This window comes from Zingiber officinale, chromosome 7A (genome assembly GCF_018446385.1).
Source record: "Zingiber officinale cultivar Zhangliang chromosome 7A, Zo_v1.1, whole genome shotgun sequence".
NCBI classification, from domain to species: domain Eukaryota; kingdom Viridiplantae; phylum Streptophyta; class Magnoliopsida; order Zingiberales; family Zingiberaceae; genus Zingiber; species Zingiber officinale.
In genome coordinates this window covers 133370264-133394027 of record NC_055998.1, presented here as the reverse complement: position 1 = coordinate 133394027, position 23764 = coordinate 133370264, and the positions used below count along the sequence as shown (strand labels likewise).

General features: G+C 37.0%; 2 protein-coding genes and 1 pseudogene across 3 annotated transcripts in view; 1 reads left to right on the top strand and 2 right to left on the bottom strand.

Moving 5' to 3' along the window:
* Positions 1 to 5870, top strand: part of LOC122002668 (probable receptor-like protein kinase At1g49730) — a 44594-nt gene extending 38724 nt beyond the window's left edge. The window contains exon 9 of the mRNA XM_042557936.1: positions 5140 to 5870. Within this exon, the coding sequence (XP_042413870.1) occupies positions 5140 to 5657 (518 nt within the window). The 3' untranslated portion in view covers positions 5658 to 5870. The remainder of the gene's footprint in view (positions 1 to 5139) is intronic.
* A 5229-nt stretch (positions 5871 to 11099) lies between these two features.
* Positions 11100 to 21455, bottom strand: LOC122002667 (filament-like plant protein 3). Of its 2 annotated transcripts, XM_042557935.1 has the most exons (6): positions 20809 to 21455; positions 20473 to 20694; positions 14949 to 15147; positions 13051 to 14834; positions 12600 to 12837; positions 11100 to 11228 (listed from the first exon to the last, which is right to left on the bottom strand). In XM_042557935.1, the coding sequence occupies exons 2-6, from the start codon at positions 20581 to 20583 to the stop codon at positions 11191 to 11193; spliced, it is 2370 nt and encodes a 789-aa protein (XP_042413869.1). In that variant the 5' UTR covers positions 20584 to 20694; positions 20809 to 21455; the 3' UTR covers positions 11100 to 11190. The 2 variants fall into 2 exon arrangements, with proteins under 2 accessions (XP_042413869.1, XP_042413868.1); XM_042557934.1 differs by lacking the exon at positions 11100 to 11228 and having other exon boundaries at positions 12286 to 12837.
* Positions 21456 to 22826: 1371 nt separating this feature from the next.
* Positions 22827 to 22980, bottom strand: LOC122003345 (annotated as a pseudogene).
* Positions 22981 to 23764: the final 784 nt, after the last annotated feature.

Sequence of the window (23764 nt, the reverse complement as noted above, 5' to 3'; positions counted from 1 at the left end):
ACTGATACGATTAGATCTTTAAGGAGCCACTGAAGTGGGCACTGGATCAGGGTCAGGAAGGATTTGCAATGATGGGGTTTGTCGTCGCCGATAGACAAAACCATGTTTAAAACGCTCAATGGAGGGAGATATATCATCAAAGCTAGGAAGAAGAACGCCATTTGAAGGGAGATCTTGTTGCCGAAAATAGTACTCATGTTTAAAGAAAACCACATTTCTAGAAATACACAGTCGATTAGTGGCAGCATCATAACACAAAAATCTTTTTTGAGTAGTGTTATATCCCATAAATGCACATCTTACTGATTGAGCTGTAAGCTTCTAGCGTTCATGAGGAGGTAAGTGAACAAAACAAACACATCCAAAATTGTGAAGCATATGATAATCAGGTTGTATACCAAAAAGACGAAAGTAAGGAGAATCAAAATCTAATCGTTGAGATGGTAACAGATTAATCAGATAAACTGCAGTCGACAGAGCTTCCACTTAAAATCTAGGTGAAACTGATGTCTCTAAGAGTAAAGTGCGAACCATATCCAACAAATGACGATTTTTCCGTTCAGCCACCCCATTCTGTTGAGGGGTGTAAGGGCATGATCATTGAGATATAATGCCTTTCTGTTGTTGGAAAGCTTGGAAATCATGTGGCATATACTCACAACCATTATCAGAAACCTTAATGGAGGTGGAAAATTGAGTCTCAATATAAGCGTAAAAAATTTTAAAAACATTTAACACTTCAACTTTGGTACGCAAAAAATATATCCATGTGAAACGATTATAATCATCAATGAATGTCACGAAATATTTATACTGCGCATGTGAAATGATAGGAGGAGCACCCCAAGCATCACTATGTATAATCTCAAAACATGTATTAGCACGAGTACCATAAGTAGGAAAAGATTACACTTTACTCTTTCCTAGTTTACAAACAGAGCAATTAAGAGAGAAATTATTAAAAGAACACTGATTTTTGTTGTCAAGAAAACCATGCTTCATCAAATGAGACAATATCACATTATTTGGATGTCCCAATCGTTTATGCCAAACGTCAGTCTTATTTTCAACAATAATAGAAGTCAAAGACAAAGTTCTAAGAATACTAAATTGTAATGGAAATAATCTGTCTACTTTAGGCCCCCTTGCGATCACCTTCCCTGACCTCTGATCCTGCACAAGACAACCACGACGAGAGAAATTTACATCACAGTTATTATCCACCAACTACCCAATAGAAATTAAAATAGTAGACAATCCAAGAGAGACAAATACATGATGAAATGAAGGTCCAATATCACCAATGGCTGTAATTGGAAGATTACTACCATTAGCAATCTGAATATTTTGTTTACCAGTATACTTCTGAAAATTATGCAGCCAATCAGGCGATATAATCATGATTTGATGCCCCAGAATCAACAAACCAAGGAGAAAAAACAATCTTACCTTGACCATGAAGTCCAAGAGTAGAAAATGCCGTGATGATCATCTATTGAACCATTTCTGGAGTAGCAAAAGATTGATTTGTGCCAACAATTGTGGCTGTAGAACTGATAGTGGTAGAATCTGAGATAACAACTTGAAAAGCTTGGCCTTGTCGATTTTCTAGGCGTGTAGGACATTGCTTGATAATGTGTCCATTCTGTTTACAATAATTGCAAAATTTCTTACCACAATTACGAGTAATATACCTGAACTCTTTGCAACTATAGCACTGCATTTGTCCCTTTTCTCGGTTCTTCACTTGACCCACATAAGCAACATTAACAACCTCAGATATCTCCTTGGATGAACTTAGAACAGCTTGTGTAGCCATTCTTTGCTCTTCACGCAACAATTCTCCAAGAGATATCCACGGAAGGGACAGGATTTCTATTCAGTAATCCAGCCTGTGCAACTTCAAATTCTGGCCTCAGTTTCATCAAAAACTGATGGCATCTACTATCTTCATGAATTGCTTGAAGGCTGGTTAAAGTCTCTTTACGTACCTTTGAATAGATAAGACCAGAATAATCGTTCCATAGATTAATAAATCCAGAATAATACTGCTCAATAGGGAGATTACCTTGACTAAAGTTACCAATCTCAAGTTCTAGTTGAAATCGTCTTGCAGTGTTATCTTGATGATATATGCGTTGTAGATAATCCCACATCTTCTTAGCCGTACTGAAGGAACGTAAATTGTTCACCATATGAGGTTCAATAGAACCTAAAATCCAAGAGATGATTCGAGCATCCTTTGCCTCCCATTGACTAAGTTATGTACCTTCTTTAGAAGCAGGAGCACACCCGTCAATGTGATTCCAAAGCTCCTTCCCTTTCAGAAACGTTCTGAACTGAAATTCCCAAGCTGCATAATTCTTTCCTGTGAATTTGATAGCCAAAGTCTATGTAGACATTCTTCCAAGAAAATTCTCAGCAGACATTCTTCCAAACAAAATAAAATCTCAAAGCCAAAGTTGTTGATCAGAAATTAATCAACCAAAAAAAAATGACAGCAAACCAGAAAACTCTGTTAACACAAAAGCAAAAAGAAACTGACAGAAATTTGAAGATTCAGTTATGAATTTCATAACCTGGTTCTGATATCATGATAAGATTTGATAAAATGCCTTCGTGCCTCTTTCTTTGACAATATCTTCTTTAAATAAGAATTACAGTACAACCTATTTTAGACAAGAAATTATTTACAACAATTATATTAATTACTGCTAATCTATTTTAGGTAAGAATATATATTGCTAATATACAGATTATGGTAAATTAGATTTTGAAATATCAGTCATAATTTCTGCCATGAAATATCAGTCATAATTTCTACCATAATCTTAATCATTGATATCCATAATTTCTACCATAATCTTAGCCATTGATACCATGCTCTGGTTATTATTGACTGGCCCAAAAATGTTCACTTCCCCTAGTCCTTTTAATTTGTCATCTTGTGAACTGAATTTTAACTGAAAATTAAGGGTATCATTTGTATTTTGTGTTTGAAGATCACTTTACCACCACTTGTTGGGAATAACACTATTGATAAACGACCAACAGGATCAATCATAACAAACTAGATGCCTTGACCTGCTACCTCGAATTGCCATCGTAGATCGATACCAGAAAGTGATTAATCAGGTCATGTGACGTCGAACTTGGAATGACCGATTCGGCTCCACGAAAGTTTTCCACCGGCTGCCCGGATAAATTAGGGAAGTATACATGGAGATCCATCCTGATAGCTAGCATTGCCAAATCCGCTACCTATTTAAGAGAAAAATTCTCAATAATATGCAGCAGTTGAGTCTCGAACACTAAATCCCTAATCTATCACTCGAGGACCTAACCATGACACCCTGCCCTCGGGGGCTCGTAAATTAATACCAGATAAACCCAGCTAGTCTTGGGGTGACCAGCCCGACCCCATGGAATTTTTCCACCAGCCACCAGGATAAATCGAAAAGCGCTCTTAGCGGGCGGCCCAGCATCCCTTGATTGCGTGCCCCATTTGGAGGAAAAATTCCTGCAAATACACCATAGCTAGGGATCGAACCGCGGGTGCCTAGGTGACAATTTGGATGTCCTGTCGCTGTACCATAGCCCTAGGGGCTCATAGATCAATACCAGAAAAAAAATAATTAACCAAGCTGGGTAATGTCGAGCCGGGGTGATTGGTCCGACCCCATGGAAGTTTTCCACCGGCCACCAGGATAAATCAAAAGCACTTGCGGCGGCCGGCCTAGAAGCCCAGCATCTCATAGTTGCAAATCCCATTGGGAGGAAACATCTCTGCAAATACAGCCCCGGGGCTCGTAGATCAATACCAAAAAAAGAAATAAATCCAATTAGTCTCATTGACTAACACTGGGGTGACATGCCCGGCCCCATGGAATTTTTCCACTGGCCATGAGGGTAAGCACTCACAGTGAGCAGCCAAGAACCCCAACATCCTTTAGTTGCGCGTCCCATTTGGAGGAAAAATTCCTGGAAATGTGTCATAGCTGGGGATCGAACCGTGGATGCCTGGGTCCTAAATACCCCACCGCTACACCATAGCGGGGGCACGTAGATCAATACCAAAGCTCTTAGAAGAGGAAGTCATGATGAAATCATACATCTAAAATATTTTTCTCTTATAATATAAATAATGCTCTAAAATGTTTGTGTGTTAATGAGAATAACTCCTTCAACCCAAAAGATAACAAACAGAAACACACAAGAATAAATAGCACAAATGTTTTATTGTGGTTCGACTTGAGCATTAAACCACACAGAAAGTTCAAGCATGTGTGAAATGGGAGATCATATTGCAAATCAATCCCGTTAGAATCTTTTCTGAACACTGAAGAAAGAAATAAACAAACTCTCACCTTTCACACACTTAGGATCCCAGAGGCACTCTTCATGAAGAAAATTCTCTTCTCTCTAATCACTGATCTTCAATAATCATTGCCTGGGTACCAATATGTCATCATAGCTCACTGCCCGATGCATGTATCCCTAGGTTAAATAGGTTCTAAGTATTATGTTACCTTGAATTAAAGAGGGATTAGGACTCAAACAGTTTGAAATTCAAAATTGGTTCACGATGCACTGCTGATTGGATGCATGCACAGCTCCATTGTATAAGGCCATGCTATTTGTCTGCGTCTGGACTGCAGTAGCAGGCTATGCGCAGGCCTAACTTGAGTTGAACCCAACTTTAGTAGTCTTTGTGAGCTTTAAGTCTAATCCAAGTCGTGATAGAGTCTTACTATAGTAGCTCTATGTATTTTCTACATAAGAATGCCAATAGATACTCATGGAATAGGAATGCCATAGACCATGATTCTATAACCATCTAAGTGTAATTGATAGAAAGTGTAACAGCGAAATTGAATAAACAAGCATAAAGATCCATAGTCACACCTGTGTCAATTTTGTGAAGAACTACACAGTAATAATATAAAGGAAATGAATGTATCATATCAGACAATTCTTTACAGCTTTAAAGCAAGCATCTTCTGGGAGATATGACAATTAAATGGCTTTGATCTCATGGTGGATGGATGTTTAAGTTATTATTCAGCTAAGCAGATATTACGATTCCTTTTTTACTATAATATCCTATACCACTGGAGAATTTTATGGATTGTTGTGTAGGGTATCTGGATCCAGAGTATATGGTTTCCCAGAAAATGACTAACAAGAGTGATGTATACAGCTTTGGGGTACTGCTGCTAGAACTTGTGTCAGGAAAGCAGGCATTTGATAACAATAATCTTGTCCAGTGGTTTCAAGATCTAGCCGACACTGGACTAACTGAATTGGCGGATCCAGCAATTGCAGATTCTGTCAATCTGGAGCAGCTCCATGTGGTTCTACAGATAGCAAATATGTGTACTCAGAAGGAAAGCAGAGAACGGCCGTCAATCAAACAAGTTCTGAGGATGCTGTATGAGCAGTTGGATCCCTTATATATTGGCTTCGCAAAGGCTGTGCAAGATGAAGGATGTTATGGTGGTGGAAGAGTATTCATTGAGAAGCAGCCGGTGAATGAGATCATTGCTTTCAGTGGAGATGCTAGATGTCTTCAATCTTCATCAAGCACTTCGAGATCCTACTGCAGTCGAAGCATATTGCTGGAATGCAATTCACCGCAGTCCCCACATGGTATTTAGTCCATCTATTACTATATCAGCCACATGAATTTTGTTTGTTCCTCCATCATTTGGCGACCAAAGAATTACAAGTGATGGTTACGAATAGCGCATTTGTTCTGTTTTTTTTAAGTACTTATGAATACCTTAATTATTTGCGTGTCCATGAGTATTTATTTTTCTTCTACTGATTCTACAGCATTCTTCTATCATGTTACTACTGTACTTAATTCTCTTCGTTGCTTCTATGAGCTATTAGGAATGTCTTAGGTGTGTGTGTGATTCATGTATTTTTGCACAACAGTAGTTGAACCGTTGAGGGAAATACATCTGAATGCTTTGCCACTTGGGTAAACATGTTCCAACTCGATTCATTCATCCTTGTCGCATGGGTTTATTTCCGAATGCTTTCAATATTAATTTCCTGTAAATTTCAAAGGAAGATGTTCTTTAAATTGTAACAAAATTTTGATGTGGCTACATTTTCTATATATTTGTGGAGTAACATCCCTAGCTTATCACTAGATTAGGGGTGTCAAAAATAAACTTGACCTACCAATTCAATTCGAGTCTATTAAAAAAAAAATCATGTTCGGGTTGGAGTTGGGGATTTTTGAATTGGTTTAATTTCAAGTTCGGGTTGATTTAAATTTAAAATTTGGAGGTTTTTTTATTAAATTAATTTTTATTTTAAAAATTAAGATGTTTTATGTACATAAATAATATAATATAGTATAATAATAATAAAATATTGAGATAAAAATGGAAAAATATAGAAAAATAATAAAAAAAAAATTAGGTTGTGCGGATTATTCGGGTTTTGGGTTTTTAGATTGAATGCAAGTTTAGATTAGGAATTCTTTTGATAATCGATTTTCAATTTGATTTAAACTCATCCAATTCATACTATCTTTCCATTTCACAAATTGAGTTGAAATGGAAATAACGGATTACTTAGGAAATTCACTTTCTAAATTTTGAATGAATTGCTAAACTATAAAAGAGTTTCATAATGCTTAAGTATGAAGTTCACTTGCTAGATAATGAAAGAGTTGAAACTTCCAAGTCTCGTGGCATTCAATTTAGTGAAAGGAAATGAGAAGAAAAAAAGGTTTGGCTTAAAACTCTTTGTTAGACATAAAAAGGTTATACTTAAATTCTCTTGTTTGTTAGAACTGAAAGAATTAATTTATGTAAAATATTACTTAAGAAAGATAAATTTAATTAAAATAAATCGTGTTTTTTTTGTTTGAATATGTTTGTTTTTTTTTTTGTTTGAATATGTTTGTTTAGCATATGAAGGGGAAAATGTCTTCCTCTTCTCCAAGTCTATCGACAAATCTAGTCAAGTCACGTGAGTAATGAATCCAATCCATTTTGGACTCAAGGGCATAGAGTATCGATGAGGTTTAAGAATCAGAGGCATGAAAGCTTGACAAATTATGAAAGTAATTTGTAATCTTGAGCTATTGCTTTGGGCAATATCATTTCATTTAGCTAGATAGAGATAGGTTATCTAGTGGCATGAGCACTTCTTGATTTATCTTGACGATTGGTAGAAAATTTTTATAGGACCGGACCGGCCTTCTCAGGTTCAACGATACGATTAATCATTTTTTGTTTACGGTCTTCAAGCAAGTATTGGTTTCAAGTTGTAGCGTGTGACTTACCTCTATCTTGGGACATCAGATAGGCCTATAGGTGTGGAAGTTAAGTGAAGGGATCATCAACTAAATTCAATTGTAAAATAGTAATTCAATCATATGGAGAAATTCAGGGTCAACTGAATGCAAGGAATTGTTAAATAGAACATTTTGTTCAAGCAAAAGATGACTTTTAGGCTCCGTTTGGTTCGTAGGATAGGATTAATGGTGTTAGAAATTATTGATGTAATAGAGAGTGTTTGGTAGGTGGGTTTAGAGCTGTCAGACGAGTCAATCCGTGGTAGGACGGGTCGACCTGTGACGGGCTAATCATTTGGTGGGGTGGGGCGGGGCGGGGCGGGCCAACCCGCCAACTTGGCGGGTTAGGAAATTTTCAACCTAACTCATTCTAAGACGGATTACGGGTTTGACGGGCCAACCCGCGGGCCTATCAAAAATTTAAAAAAAAAAATTAAAAATATTTCATATCTTCAACATTTTACTTCAAAAAAAAATTCTACAATTAAATATATACATAAATGTGTTTTAAATATAAATGAACACAAATGAGTACTTATATTGGATGAAAAGTACTATTTTTATTTCAAAATTATAACAAAGAAAGATAATAAATTGACCTAAAACTTAGCTTACATGTATTTTTCAACCTGCGGGCCAACCCAAGCCCGAGCGGGCCGACTCGCGCGGGTCGCGGGCCTAGGCGGGTCGGCCCACGGCGGACTTGGGTTGATAAAATTTCAACCCAACCCGCTTAAATTTTTGACAGGACGGGTCAACCCGACGGGCCCAACCCAAATTGACGCCTCTAGGTGGGATATGATTAATAGTATAGGGATTAATGGTGTGATAAATAATCATTGGCTCTCCCAAGAGATTATTTATCACACCATTAATCTCTATTCCACCTACACCATTAATCATATCCCATAAATCAAACAGAGCCTTAGTCAATTGGAGGCTTTAGCAATCGAGTGGAATAGAAATCTAATCGATCGTCAATATAGTTTTGGCAACTTAATGAACTATTCTAGTTGACTAAAGGTGAACAAAATGTGTTTGTTGGAGCTATTATTATATAAACACTTGGGGAGTTTAAAGCCAACAAATTTGCTCAAAAACATCTTTAATTCTCTTGTGAACAAATGATCAAGATGCTTAAACTCTTCAAGGGTTTTTAATCAAACTTGAATGCTTTTAACGCAAATCCTTGGTTATCCCTAGTCATCTAAGCTTTACGTTTCATTATCCATTAGGTTGATGCATTTGATTGATGCAAAATGTGATAACGCTCACTCCAAGCTCTTCTCATCATCAACCCCACAATAAAATAAAGAGTGGTAAATCAGGTACTGAGTGATTCCTTAAGTGGGAGCATTATTTGTCAGATTTGAACCCTTGCCAATTGATGTAAGTCTACCACTTGAATACCAACTTAGCCACGCCTTAGGAGCTAGTTGATGCATTATATTGCAGCAAAAAGGTGAAACCCTCGCCCCCAGGGCCCCCACCAACCGGACCCACGGTCATTGTGAGGAAGGTAAATCGCAACACCCGAGCTAACATGGGACGGACCAGGTGGGATACAGGGATAGGGGATTTATTCCCCCGTTGCCACTGAGTTTCAATCCGGTGGCCTCATTGCAACAACTTCCGTCCCATGCCATCTCGGATGACCCACGGGGTCTAGTTGATGCATTATATGAGTCAATTGGTGGTGGATTAGGAGAAAGGAGCTATGAACCCTACTAAATTATTGTGTTTGCATTGTATTGTTAGAATACTAGAATGCATACAGCTAGACACAACAATCAAACGCGCACACGAGCACCATCGAACAACTAACTCTTAAATTGTATATATATATATATATATATATATATGATAATTTGTTGTTTTAGGATCATATTACCAACTATTTATATGGATCTTGCATATTTTACTTGATGGACCATCACAAGCCATAATACAAGTGTCATGCTATCAAGTTGGCAAAAGATGATTACGCTCACCTCAGTATCCCCGTCAATCCATCTCAGGACTAACACAGAGGAGGTAGATGACTACTAGCTCTTGGAATAGTGGCTGACGCATGAGGGAGACATTTACTTCGACTATGCCAAGATTTGAATCCAATCTTAAGTTGACAATAACTCATGCACTAACCACTAGACCATCTCAAGGAGACAAGTGTCATGCTATCAATGTACTATTGAAGATCACGCAAACTCACATATGCTTTTATACTTAAATTTAGAGCAAAGTCAATTTATGCTATTTCACCTTAACATTCACCAACTATATTGTTTGGCTTAGCTGGCATGCCCTTCCTGCCCAACTCAACCAACCCAGTAGGCCAATCCAACTCCTCTAAAGTATTGGTTATGCTCTCCCTAACTAGCCCAACCAACTGAGGTCAATGCTCACAAATAACATTAGGGCAGGAAGCTACGGCGAAGTGATTGTGAGTGCAAGGGCTTGTGAGGTTGGCTAGCATTGAAGATGGACACTCCTAAATTCCAGAACATCAAAATAAGGGTACTCCTTTTGTTAAATATCAAAGGGTATTCCTTTAGCCCTTTCTTAAATCTTAAGCTGAATATATAATTTTGTGGAAAATAAATTAAGGTCCACACCTATTTCAAGGTAAATTTCCTCTCTTGTTGATGTTTATGGATGTTCACTTTCCTTTAACAATCCCCTCTAGATGCTTGTTCATTTTATTATTATTATTATTTGTAAGAAGAGGCATTCAGACATGGCATGCGTAATCAATGTTGATACAGAAAATATCCAACGATCGAACTTAAGTTTTAATAATAACAAAAGGTCCAAAGTTAAGGTTATTTATGGTCTAACATCTTTGAATGAGTTTGCATGAAAGTCCTAAGTGTACTTAGGTAAAAGTCCTAGCTGCGGTTAGACAAGTGAAAAACCATAGGAGTGGTAACCCTAGGTCCTAGAGGGTGGTAACTCTAGGCGGAAAGTCTTGGCGGGTCGAGAGCTTCGGGCAAAAATCCTAGAGTCGGAGACTCTAGGTGAAAAGTCCTGATACCGCGAACCGGGTGGAAGACTGGACGGGTCGTTGAGCGAACGTCCAGCAAAAAGTCTTGGAGCCTCGGGCGCTGAGCAAAAGTCTAGTCGATTTGGAGGACCGGTCTGACAACAGGTAAACTCTCCCGAGTGGAGTAGGTGAGGATGCATTCCCCGGTGAAGGAACAATAGGCATCGGTTCGACCTAGGGTTTCCGGAAGGAAATCCAAAGTCAGAACCAGACAGTCAGAGGCTGTCGTAATTTCATATTACATATATATTATTTTTGTCTGGACTAACTTTGTTTTATAGAAAATAAGAGATAGAAAAAGTTGGCCCGAGCGCTCAGAACTGGTCCGAGCGCCCCGAGTTGGTCCGAGCACCCCGAGCCAGTCCAGGCGCCCGGAACCCAAAAGTTATCGACAAGCTGATGTGACGCACACGGAGTGGTCGAGCAACGTGGTCCAGGCGCCCCGAGGGATTCCGGGCGCTCGTAACAACCTATAAAAGTAGTCTTGGCCAGAAGCTTCAATACAACACAACGAATGACTTTCGCTTCTTCGAGCTACTCAGAAAACGCCTCCTAGATGCTCAAAAGCTGCTCCGATAACCATCGCGCTGAAGATCAATATTTCCGAGTTGTTGGTATTCTTTAAAGTTTTTTTCCTTGTAATCAATCATTGTACTTGTACTTATTCCGGATTGATTAGTGATTGTCCATTGAAAGCACTCTTACGTACGGACCTTAGAGTAAGAGTCACCACATACTCCGAACCAAATAAAACTCTTGGTGTTAACGATTGTTTCGTTTACTTCTATTCCGCTGCGTATTTTCGAAATATAAGTGAAAGCCACGAGCGCTATTTTCTCCTCCCTTCCTCTTCTAGCACTTTCGATCCTACAATCAATCAAGAAGAAGAGACACGAGTTAATCATTATTATTTGACCTTCTAAGAAAAATACATGGGGTATGCAAGCACAAAGAGTAGGGTTGTAAGTGAATCAAACATTGGTCAGTAAGTTTGATATTTTACTTGGTAAAAATTTATTTATATTCGTTCAATATATAAAATATCAATTAAATGAATAAGCTTGAACTTATTAAACTACATGAATAAACTTAAACACATACGTTTGACTTATTAATATTCATAAAGAAAAATTATGAATTATTTATGAATAATATTCATGAACAAAAATTGTAAATTATATTCATCAATAGAGCTCTTATTAAACAGGTAAATAGACAAACAAACAAGTTTGTAATATTAAGCTCCTAAACCAACCAAATAAGTTTTTAAATGTAAAAAGTTTCAAACAAGCTCTAATTGAGAGTTTAATTACATCTAAACAGACTAAGCTCAAGTCAAATTTTAACCAAGTTCAAGCTCAAAAAAAAGAAATCATGTCAAACTTGAACAACCATTTCAACAGCTTAATTCATTTTAAACTTGACTCGATTACCTTATCAACAAACTTGAACAACACAAAGTTTGACTCAACTTAACTCATTTAAAACCTTATCAAGGAAAACACAATGCAAAACTTAATTAAACTAAAAAGAAGGCACAAGCATAGGAATCAAATGGTGTTAAGTACACTACAAAACATTCTAAAGACAAAAATAGTTTTAAAAAATAATATGATTCATCTTTACCTCGGTTCACCAAATTTAGATGCTTCTTTATCGATCTATCTTTCCAACTGAACACTCAAAAGAATGAATATGTAAATCCATCTAACTACTCTTCCATTCATCCTTGGGCTTATTTATCCAAACAAATAGGTCATTTAGTGAATAGGTTTTGATATAAATTTAATTGAAATTGACAAAAGCTAGAGAACACCCACATTTCATTAAACAAACTAGATCATCTTGGCATATTAACAATATTTTGACTTCCCTCTACTTTAGCCTGAGCATAAAAAATTCTTAGAAAGCTCTTCATATTGGTTCAAATGATGCTTTCTTCGAGTCATAACACAACTTTAACTCAAATATTATCAGCAAAACCTGTCGAGAAACAAATCATTCCAAGAACAATTTTGCATCATCATTTCTCTTTAGGGTGAGTTGCAACCAACAGTCAATCTCTGGATGTAAATTCACAATATATCAACCACCAAAGTGGTTTTAGGTGAATTTCTATTTCCTATTGTTTCTAACAAGTGGTGCTCCTACTACGAGATAATAATGTTCTAGTAATTGCAGATGAATTAGGGGAAGAAGCAGAAGAAAGCAAAGACGCTGAAGAAGACTCTACCGAACCTCTCTCGCTGCCGTTTGAAAATTTGTAACTTCCTACTACCTCCAATGGATTATTGCAAAGGAAACCATTGAATGCATTGCTACCATCGTGATCTTGAATGCTAACACGGTGTTCTAGCATCTCAGCTTCAAGGATGTCACCATCCAAAGTCGTCAACGATTTCAACTGTCGATTTAGAGAGGCTATCGTCTTCTGACATTCTTCCAATTTTCCAGCAGCCACAACAAGTTCTCTTTCCTGAAACAAAACAAACATGTTGAACTTGACTAAGTATGGTACTGAAACTCCATCTAATGTAGAATGCCTATTAATGAGAAATTTAGAAGATGAGAAACAGCATTCTGAAGCACTGAACTATTATGGTACAAGGGAAAATATTAGTAAGCCACTGAAACATAAGATTTGACAGATTGATGGCGAAGGCAGATCATTGATAGTAAGAAGGTTCACCTGTTTAATCTTAAATTCTCGATTGGATCTTGAAGTTCTATAAAGATCAGCTTCTCGGCTAATCCTTAAGAACTCACCTTCAAATTTATGACACTGAGCTGCATATTCTGCAGACAGTGCTCTCTCCTCGTCTACTCTCCTTTCTAGAAAACTCGCCTTATCACTCAGCTTCTGAACTTCTAAATGTGCTAATTCAAGCTGAATTTCCACCGACAGTTTTGCTGCCTCTGTAGCCTCTATTTTATTAGCAAATTCCTTCGCTGACTCGAGATCAAGTTCCAGTTTCATAATTGCTGCCTCTGCAGCTTCTAGTTTAATTGCATATTCTGCAGATAATTTTGTCTCCTCGTCAGCTTTCAATTCCCAGAAATTAACCTTCTCCTTTATCTTCCCAACTTCTGAATTTGCATGATCAAGCCGAGTTTCCAATGCCTTATTTGTTGCCTGTAAAGCATTGACTTTTGCTTCTAATTCTGAAGACAGTGCCCTTCCCTCCTTTAAGTGGCATTCCAAGACTCCAATTTTTTCATTGAGAGTACCAACTTCTTGATGAGCTGACTTCAGCTGGGAATCCAATTCCAGTCGAGCAACCACAGCAATCTCTAATTCAGCTTGATATTCAGCAGACATGACTCGATCAGCCTTGAGCCTTTCTTCTAATAAAGATACCTCCTCATAAAGCTTTCTATTTTCTGAGTATGATAACTCTAGCTGAGTCTCGAGCTCCTTCCACATACCCTCCAAATCCACAACTGTCCTCGCTTTCAATTCATTGGCCAAGTCCATCTTTGTCTGCATTTCAACTATTTTATTTTCGGCTTCCATCAGCAGATTGCAAGAGACCTCAAGCTGGCGATGTGATTCTGCCAGAGCTATCCTCATTTCTTCTTTCTCATGTTCAAGCTTCTCAACCTTCTCTTCTAACTTAATCAATTTATGGTCCTTGATTTCATTTTTGATATGCAAATTGTCGTTAATAACCTGGCAGGAGTTGTCTTCCAGCTGAATGATCCCAGTATCTGTCTCAGGCAAGGCAACGAGTCTCTCCATCTCAAGAAAATCATCCATAAGCTCAATCTCGTCAGAAGCATCAATATTTTTTGAAGTTGGTTTCTCACCCTTAAACTGATCAAGCTCAGCAATTAAAGCAGATGCCCATGAATCTGAGCATCCAAGTTCAATATCTACACAAGTCAACCTATCTCCGCTATCTGATTTACTATCTGTGAAAGATTCCACACAGATTGAGCTTCCAATTACTTTGGGATCACTGGTGGATGATAGCTTATAATTTATATGGTGTAGCCAACGACATTCGGCTTCAAGTTTGGTGATCTTCTTTATGCTCTCCAAGTGTTGCTTACTAGCCGTCTCAGCTGCTTTGTTACTTAGCTCCCTCTCTAGTAATAAAACATGGAGATCTTTGAACAGTGAATGGACTTCACTCTTCAGAGCTGTGTTTTCTTTCTCAACAGTTTCTAGTCGTGCCTGAAGTCCATGATCAAGTGCTTTCAATTCAATTTTTGCAGTATCAAGATGTGGTTTGGTTTCCGCAAGTTGTTTTTCAAATTCGTGCTTCTCAGATTCCCACTTACATCCCTTATCGGTGGCCAAATCATGAACTTTACCCTCTTGGTCCTCCCTGAATCGATGGCGTTGGCTGACACGTTCCTCGAGAGCCCTTTCAAGTTGGTTAATTCTATCTTCAAGGGAAGTGTTCTTTTCGACAGCAGTTTCAAGCTGCTGCTTGAGTGTTACAACCTCAGCTTCAGCCTGTTCCCAGCCTATCAAATTTAAGAGTAGATTAAAATGCGATGTGAGAAATTAATAAATGAGTAGTAGCAAAGAAACTGCAGGCAATGTTTAAGATAGTGATTCGCATAACCGAGGCAGATTACCTGAGACAGCATCTTCTGCAACTTTAGCATGCTGCTTGACAAGTTCCTCTTTGGCACTGATGTTGAGAAGAGCAGCCGATAGTTTCTGGGTCAATCTCTTCACAGTTTCATCAACTTCAGAATCACAAGTGTTGGATGCAACCTCTGGTGATTGTGCATGGCTAGTTGAAGTATCATTTGGAGAAGCCTTCGTCGCTTCCTGTTTTACAAAGAACATCCATAATCATTCTTACGATATAGCATTTTTTCAAGTGCCCGCTGGTAAAGGTGAGCACAGCCAAAACATTTCATCTTAGCCACTAACGGATACTCATATCACGTATTGAGTATCAAGTTGCATTGTTCTTGAATACAGCTTATGTATTAGTTGAGTTTCCCTTCTAGTTCACATTTTATTTATATTACGAAATAACAGATTCTCCTTGCGACAAGAAAATCACTTCAAAATTCGGAGATACATGAAAATGAATCATCTGCCTGAAATCCATAATTATAGTAGCAGTCTAGAATATAACTTCAGTTATTTGCCTTGAAGTAGGAAGATCAAAAGACGAGACATCTCTACAAGATATTAAAATTTGTTAAGAAAAGATTCAACATGAGAAAATATGCATTTCCCTTTTTATGTTATGAACACAAACTATGGTAAAATGTTATCAAACATATGGGTACAGCATGTGATGCAACATGTCGGTGAAGGAATATCAAACACTTGAAGGATTATTTCCTTAGGCCGCCATGTCATGGTGAAGTTTTTCCCTGTACTATTGGAATTATGCAAACAGTTGGGACTCAGTTATTGAAAATTGTTGCTTCTTGTTGTTAAAGAAAGTTGATATGTAAATGTTAATGAACTAACCCGACAATTAAATTAGTGTAGAACAGTGAAGAAAACAAACATGTAGAGCATAACAACTATTGATGATTAACATGGCTGTAAAAACTACAGGATGTGAACAAACCATCCATAGAAACTGCAGGATCTAAAAGATAATAACACATCACAAGTTATTATATTTTGGTTACAGGAAGAGGTCACCAGATTAATATGATTGTACCAAGGTTCAAAATCTCGAGCCATGCCAAACCAGAGTTTTGATTTTTGACTAGAAGAATATTGTTTTGATAGTGTGCTAGCGTTACAATCTATGGTGTCAGTGACAAATTTGAGATGCTAAGAGGAAGGAAATGGAGAAGAAAAAGAAGATAAGAGAACAAATACTTAGGTTCAAACTTTATATTCAATCTAGAAAGACACAATTTTCACATTATATTTATATACACAAGCTATAAAAAAAATAGCATTAACCCAATTCATCTTGATGTGTGTTGTACTATGTCAAGAGGTAAGCGTCAGCATGCCATGATACTCATTGACATGATTATCATAGCTGTTGGAGAGATATTGCTTGTGTTGAAAAGTATCGAGTTTTGGTAGCTTCGACCATGCCTCAGAGATTTCAAACCATGGATTTTACTAATCTGTTTGTCGTGGGTAATAGTTATCCTAACCATGTCTTACATGATACAAGATCAAACATTCGACAAAAGTGACCCTTCCAAAGGCCAAGACATCAAGAGACATCTAAGATTTCTAAAAAAAGGCAAGTCCAAACAATTCCAAACTTCAACCAATGACATCAAGAAACCGTACAAGATGTAGAATAGTCCCATATAAGAGGATAGCACCCTTTGCAAAACAAGAGTGTCAACAGTATAACAACTGCAGCCAATCATACCCATGTGTCCTAGCATTTTGGCGGCAACCTTCAAACACAACATTATGAATTCATATTGAAAAAAAAAAAACAAGTTTATGCTATGATATAAGTCAGATTCTTGTATAAAGTTTCAAACCCAGTCCTTCAAGCTGCAGGCAAGGAAGAATCAGCCCACTGTAGATTAAAGCATCTAAATTCATCCTACACCCTCTCTTGGCAATGGCACAACTGTTAAACGCATGTTCCCGTGACTGCTCGAAAGGCCTGGAGAGAAAGTAAATAAAACCAAGCTATGGGGACACTACTACACTAATCAATGCTGATGAAGAAAAAGTCGCGCATTTCACCATTCGTAGGAGTGAATGTTTGATGGAGAAAAAGGCATGGAGAAAGAGTCACAAATTTCACGCATTTCACCATTCAATGCTGATGGAGAACAAGTGCCATGAGGAGCTGGAAATGAGTTTTTTTCTCAATCCTCTTTCAAAGGCCGAGAACACCAAGTTGAGACCCCAAGTAAGAAATTGAAAATATCTAAAAACCGCATTTAAATTGTAGGAATTTGCACCACTATATGAAAAGGACTTCAAAAAATTAATTAAAAGACCAAAAAAGACAATTGAAGATAAAATGAGGATGCAAAGATTGCACATATTGAAGGCCTTCACCTTCTCAAAAAGCAAGGCAAATTGAAAATTCTATATGACATTCCCCGGAGTATAAAGTCCGTTACCACTCCATAATGAAACCCCAAAATAATATCCTTTCGTGAGAATTCTATGAAGAACATTAGTAAAAAGGATAAAGAGATAGAATTTCCCTATCTCAAACCTTCCCACGTGAAAACCACACACTAGCCCAACCATTAACTTTCCCTTTGTTTCCTTTGGCAGAAATGAGAGAGTTTTCCACTAAATTGCGATTTGGGCGAAATATTTGCCACTTTCATGTGAAATGGAACCGAATCCAAACTTCAAAAAGTTATTTTGTTAATTATTTATATTTTAATCAATAAAGATTTGAAATTTAAGTTTACCTTCCTTTTTCTTTCCCTCCAAGAGTCAAATGGACAATATTTTACTATTTTTCCTATGAGCATTTCCTCTATCTTTTTCATTCCCTAGCTTTTTCCTTCCTTTGTAGGGAAATCGACAACTGAAGACCTCTACCAATGAGGTAGCTAGAAATTTATTTTCGTGGGGTAAAACATTTTGACACAAATAAAAGATTACTTTTCTCTTTGGATGATAATTAAGGGTGAGCATAGCCTTGAAAAGGTTCAAATTCTTGAGAAAATTAATGTCAGTATTTTGGTGATCTCATCTGTCGTTGATCGTTGTTGTTTGTATTCTCGTTGCTTGTTGACACTCTCATTCCTCACCTCTCTGACTTGCCTTACTCATTTTTGCAACCTTGTGGTCCAAACATAGTTGCCTTCCCATGCAAACATCCTTCACCCTCCAGTGGGGTCAATCTACCGAAGTCACCAACAATACAAGAACTCTCTAGCTTTAGAATGAGAGGAGAGTAGAAGTAGTTCAAGGAATTTGAATGAGCTCAATCCTCCTAGAATCAATAAAAATTCAAGAGAAGTTAATTTTACTATGTCCCAAGTTCCAAAAGATGGTGAAACCAACCCATTTGGAGAGCTCAAACTAATAGGGAACAATATGGAACGAAGCCATACAAAATTTTATGAGCGCCCCCCATATGACACCTAAAGTGATCCCAGAAACCTTATAAAACTTGGACTCTCCTGGAATCACAAAACGTGGATGCATCAAAAAACAATAGAGCTTCCACACTTGCTCTCGGTAGCAACACATTGAAAGTATTTACAGTTATTCATCTTTATCTTGAATTCAATGTACCTTAGCACGATGCTAACCTTTACTAGTAGAAGTCCATCAACTTGGAAGACACCTCACCACCAAAATAGCTTCAATAGGTAGGTGAAACTCTGTAATCATAAATGTTTTCCTGTTCATATCTTAGAAATATCTTCTGATGGACACAGACCCTACTTACCCATCCCTTCAGCTAGTGTCATAGCTCGTGGAGCTAGTGCCTTGCCTAACTTTAATCAACAAGAACAGAGCTTGGCATAAAAATCCTACCAACGGATCCAACAACTTTCAAATTTGCCTCCTTCTGCCTAAAAGTACATAAACTGCCAACATTGAAGATTAAGGGAATATGATCAGGAAGAGTCACCATGAGACCCACAACCCTACTTCCATGGAAAACAACAACTTCCACTGCATTTAGACAAATGCAATGGATTGTAGCAAAACATAGGCAACCCTCATAAAAGCAACTCCAAGTGAGGCATGCCCAATTAAAGGCATATCAATTTATTCATCTATTAAATAAATAAGATGACACTCTATTGTCAGTGAATTCAACCAGTCATTAGGATTTGAAGTGCAGTTGAAATTTCCCCACTAGCCATAATCTATCCCCAAGTCCACTGATAAAATGGCCATTAGTGAATTTCTCCTCTCATGACTCATATGAGGTCCATACATATTAGTGATCCGGATAATCAAAGAAGATCATAAGTCTTTAATACAGTAAGATAGAAGAAGCATCTATGCTTCCAACACTCCATCTGAAAGCTAAAAAGACCAAAAAAACAACCCACTTGAATGGATTTATTTTATTAGTAGTCCAACTAATGAATCTTGCAGATCTAATTTTAAATTAGTTAAAAATCACTGTTAAATTTTATATAAATGTAATAAATTTACAGCACTACAAAATCAAGTTTATCTTAAACAACTTTCTCAAGAAGATCTGATATTTCTTCTCATAACAAATCCAAGGAGACTTGTCTCCTAACAATGGAAGCTAAAAGAAGCCATACCCATACTTTGATTTTGTGACTTTGATATTTCAAGGTTCTAAAGAAATATTGTTTATTTGTAACCTATTTTTGAGCAAACAACAAAAATGATCACATTGAAGTAAGGGTGTATTTCCTCAGTAAGAATACAGAAGTGGATGAGGAATTTAGAGAAAGGAAAATATTTGAATCCCTCAAGAGAGCTGTCTTGTTATCTATATCATAGATTTCAATTAACAAGTGCCACTCTTGAGATATTGGTGTGCCCTATAGCAATTTGTTTCACTGAGCATGCAAGTAAGTTATAGATCCAATCAATTACTTTTATGCAACTAAATAGAATGACTGTATGAGAAGGGCCAGGAACAAAAATCAGCTCTTGGTTCTTGTTCTGACTAGAAAATCAAGAGCAAACACTCAACAATAAACAAACTTGAAGTAACGACAACTCCTCCAACATCAGACCATCGGATCACAGTTGCACAGGTTGTTTGTTAATATGTTTTAGATACTTCTAATTTACCATTATTGAAACTTCAGGGGCATAGCAGAGATCTCATGATGAAAAGACATTATGTGAAATGCAGTGTAGGAAAAATGTCTCGCATGAAGTACTCTCTAAATGTTAATCTTAATTTAATCTCAGCGAAAGATCTACAAACTCTAATTACTCAAACTTGTGATATCATCAGAAATAATGAAAAATGGCCCATCGAAATTGCAGCTCAGACAAAGGAAACTCCTGATGCAACATGATAGCCAGCCAATAGCCACCAGAGATGAACAACTCAATACCCACATAAATAAGAACAATTTCAAACTTTTTACTGAGCCTTGCACATTCCATAGATTCACCATGAAAGTACCGTGCTGCAAAACTCGATCGCTTCCAAAATCCAAAACAAGAAGAAGAAAAAAAAAAGAGTTGGCATAAAACCAAAATGAGTAAAGTACTAACCTGGTCATCTGAGTATCTTTCGGACTGAGAGGATACCGATCCCGAACTCTCTGTCTCACCGGGGCTCTTCTCTGATGACTTGCGCCTCCACAACCAACTCCGGCGGTCCATCTTGAGATGTCAATCATCAAATGAAGCAGCAGCAATTTTCCGACTCCACCTCCCTTTTTCCGCCGAAGTCTAAAGCCCAAAAAATTCACACTTGGCCAGCACACGAAATGCCTACGAAAAAAAGAGCGCCGATCAAAGATCGGAATAAAAGACAAGAGAAGGCAACTGAAACCAAATGAAAATTTCATCACAAGATCCAGAAAGCAAAGTCGAAGAGAAGCTTACGGTCATATAAAACTCCACTTTTTCCCCCTCAGTTCCATCTTTTCCGACTACTAACATCAAGATGCAACATCCCCCCAAAAAGAAACAGAAAGGAAAGCGCAACTCGGATCAAGTACTTCTTCGCGTCACTCCAAGGACGCCGCTGAAAAAGCCGTCATCATTCACACCAAATGGACGGAATGCGAGAGGACACGAAATCGGCGTGAGTTTGTCGTTGTCACTCCGGTTTCCTCGCAAAATTCTCATCTTTTTCGCATGCCAAGGTTGGAAAAGCCACCCAATCTATCAATAAACCTACAAACTACCACCTTCTTCCTGAGGCTGCCTACGCATGTGAACAGGAGAGGAAAGTCGCCTCCTTGGGCACACTTTTCAGCTTTATCTGCGCGGTTTACAAGGATGGCACGGTTTTTCTGGACGCTTTCAAAACGGAACCGGCAGCATTATTCCCGCCCTCTCCTAATTCCTCTTTCTGGGCTCCTCCAGCTGAGCTGCCGCAACCTGTAGTTCCTCTTCCTGTCCGCTCTATACTTTTGCCTGTTCTGCTGTTCCAAAATAGAAAGCTCATGCATTTCAAAGACGTTAATTCGGCAGCAGAGGACAGCGATGTGGCCTGCTAATCCCACGAACTGTTCCTGAACGGGGATGAGATAGATTTGCTACATAAAGAAGAAGAAAAAACGTCTTTTTTTTTTCACCTGGGGCATTTATATTTAGACGAAAATTAAAACCAAGTTACTTTAAATAGAGTCGTCAAAGAATGAATATCTCTTTCTCTTATATTACCGTCAGAAAAGGACTTTAATTTTTTGATCGTATATAAACGTTTAAATTTATCTATCTAATCTACGGCTTACATCTTGTTCTCCCTAGGACCGTAAATAAGTCGAGCCGAGTTGAATTTTAAGATATTCAAACTTATTTATAAGATAATCAAATCGATCCCAGCCGAACTTAAAATGAATCAAACTTTTGAAATTAGTGTTCAAACTTGGCTTAGTTTTTATGAGCTTGAGCTTGTTTGAAACTTAGTTTGAAGTTTGTTCATTTAGATGTTATCAAACTCTCAATTCAAGTTTGGCTTAAGCTTGATTCAAGCTTAGCTTGAACTTGGTTCAAGCTTGATTCATTTAGATGTTATCAAGCTCTCAATTCAAACTTGTTTGATTATTTAAAACTTTTAGTTGTTTGATTGGTTATTGAGCTTGATAATTTAAATTTATTTATTTATTTTATTTTATTGTTTATTTAGCATATTGAAAAGAGTTTTATTAATGAATATAGTTCGTGAACATTGTTCATGAACGTTGTTCACGAATATTGTTCACGAATGTTGTTCACGAACGTTAACAAGCTGAACGCATATGTGTTCAAGCTTGTTTGTTTAGCTTAACGAGCTGTTCAAGCTTGTTTGTTTAATTAATCTTATGTATATTGAACGAACATAAACAAGCTCTTATCAAACCGAACACCAAGCTTGTTCACAAGCGCTTGATTCATTTACAACCCTAGTTCTCTTGCTGGTGATGTCGTCGTCTTAGCGTTTTTTCAGAGCGACTCCTAACACGCAGAAAGAAAATAAATTACCGAAACTTATTTAACTTTAGTCAAACGACCTTCCTAAATAGGGGACAAAGGATAATTTAAAATAGTATTTATACCTATCAGAAATCTATTTGACAATAAATTTGAGTACGAATCTTCTGGTCTGTAATTTACGAACCAAAGGATGATCCACTTTATAGATTGATCCATTTTACCCCATCACTTAAATAGATGGGGTCCATCATAGTCCACTAATTACGATCAATGGATAATCCTCTGATCCGTAATAAGATAAGGTCTATCATAATCCACCAATCTATCAAAATATAGTGTAATATTACTTATGTAGTCCTTTAATTTTATCAATACTCTAAATGCCATTTCATTTGTTTATCATTGAAATAAACTTCTCCCTTCTCTTTTTATTATTAGTCATCGTGCGCACACGTTTCAATGTGTTATATTAAACTTGGTAAAGGTGCATCATGCTCATGCAGTAGTGTAACGTAAGGGTGACGTTTGAGAACTCCAATAGCAAGTCATTGTAACGAACTCTCCCTTAGAATATATTATACTGATAATAACATATACTGCATTTGATCTCAACCAAAAGACTAAAAAATATATGCTTTCTAATGTCACCGGCCTAAGATATTTATAGAATCTTCTCTTTCATGTTGTCCATCCTAAGATATGAGACTAAAAAGAATCATGACATTACATATTTTTATAAAAAATAATTAGGGAAAATTACTAATAAATATTAAAATTTATTTCAGTATGAAAAAAAAGACATTAACGTTATTTAATTTTGGCCTTCACTAAAATTAATTTTTAAAGGATCTCTATTCTTAATTAAATAGTAGAGTAAGATTATTATTATTATTATTATTATTATTATTATTATTATTATTATTATTATTTTATCTTTATTTTTCTCTATTATGACACAAGAGCCAAGTTTTTTTTATTTATTATAAACATCAATAAATGGATGTATTTTATTTTTTTGTCCGGTCCTGCACAATTGGGACAAAAGAATTCGTATATCTCCATACTGATATGATATTATTCATTTTTGATATAAATTCTTATGAATTTATTTTTAAACTCTACTTAAATGATCTCATACTAATAAACTCATTATTTTTTCATGTATTTCTTGCTCATGGAGAGGCATAGTTAGTCGTCATCTGGTGAATAACTAGTGGTGGTCTATGTGGATTCCTTTTCGTTTTCTCTTTATTCGTTTACTTTCATTTTCTTCATTTCTCCATATTCTTCCCTTTCCATGACGATATTTTTCATTGTTGATTTCTTTTTTTGCCCTTCTTGAGGTTTGAATTTGTTCTTGGTGTCCATTCTTCTTACTAGCAAAACTTGTCACATTTTTCTTAGATCTTTTTACACA

What these genes read in the sequence shown, in the direction of transcription:
- LOC122002667 (XM_042557934.1), bottom strand. Translation starts at nt 20,583, where the DNA reads ATGGACCGCCGGAGTTGGTTGTGGAGGCGCAAGTCATCAGAGAAGAGC. An exon ending in AAAGATACTCAGATGACCAG is followed by an intron (nt 15,148 to 20,472) that starts GTTAGTACTTTA and finishes TTTGTAAAACAG; the next exon opens with GAAGCGACGAAGGCTTCTCC. An exon ending in TGCAGAAGATGCTGTCTCAG is followed by an intron (nt 14,835 to 14,948) that starts GTAATCTGCCTC and finishes TAAATTTGATAG; the next exon opens with GCTGGGAACAGGCTGAAGCT.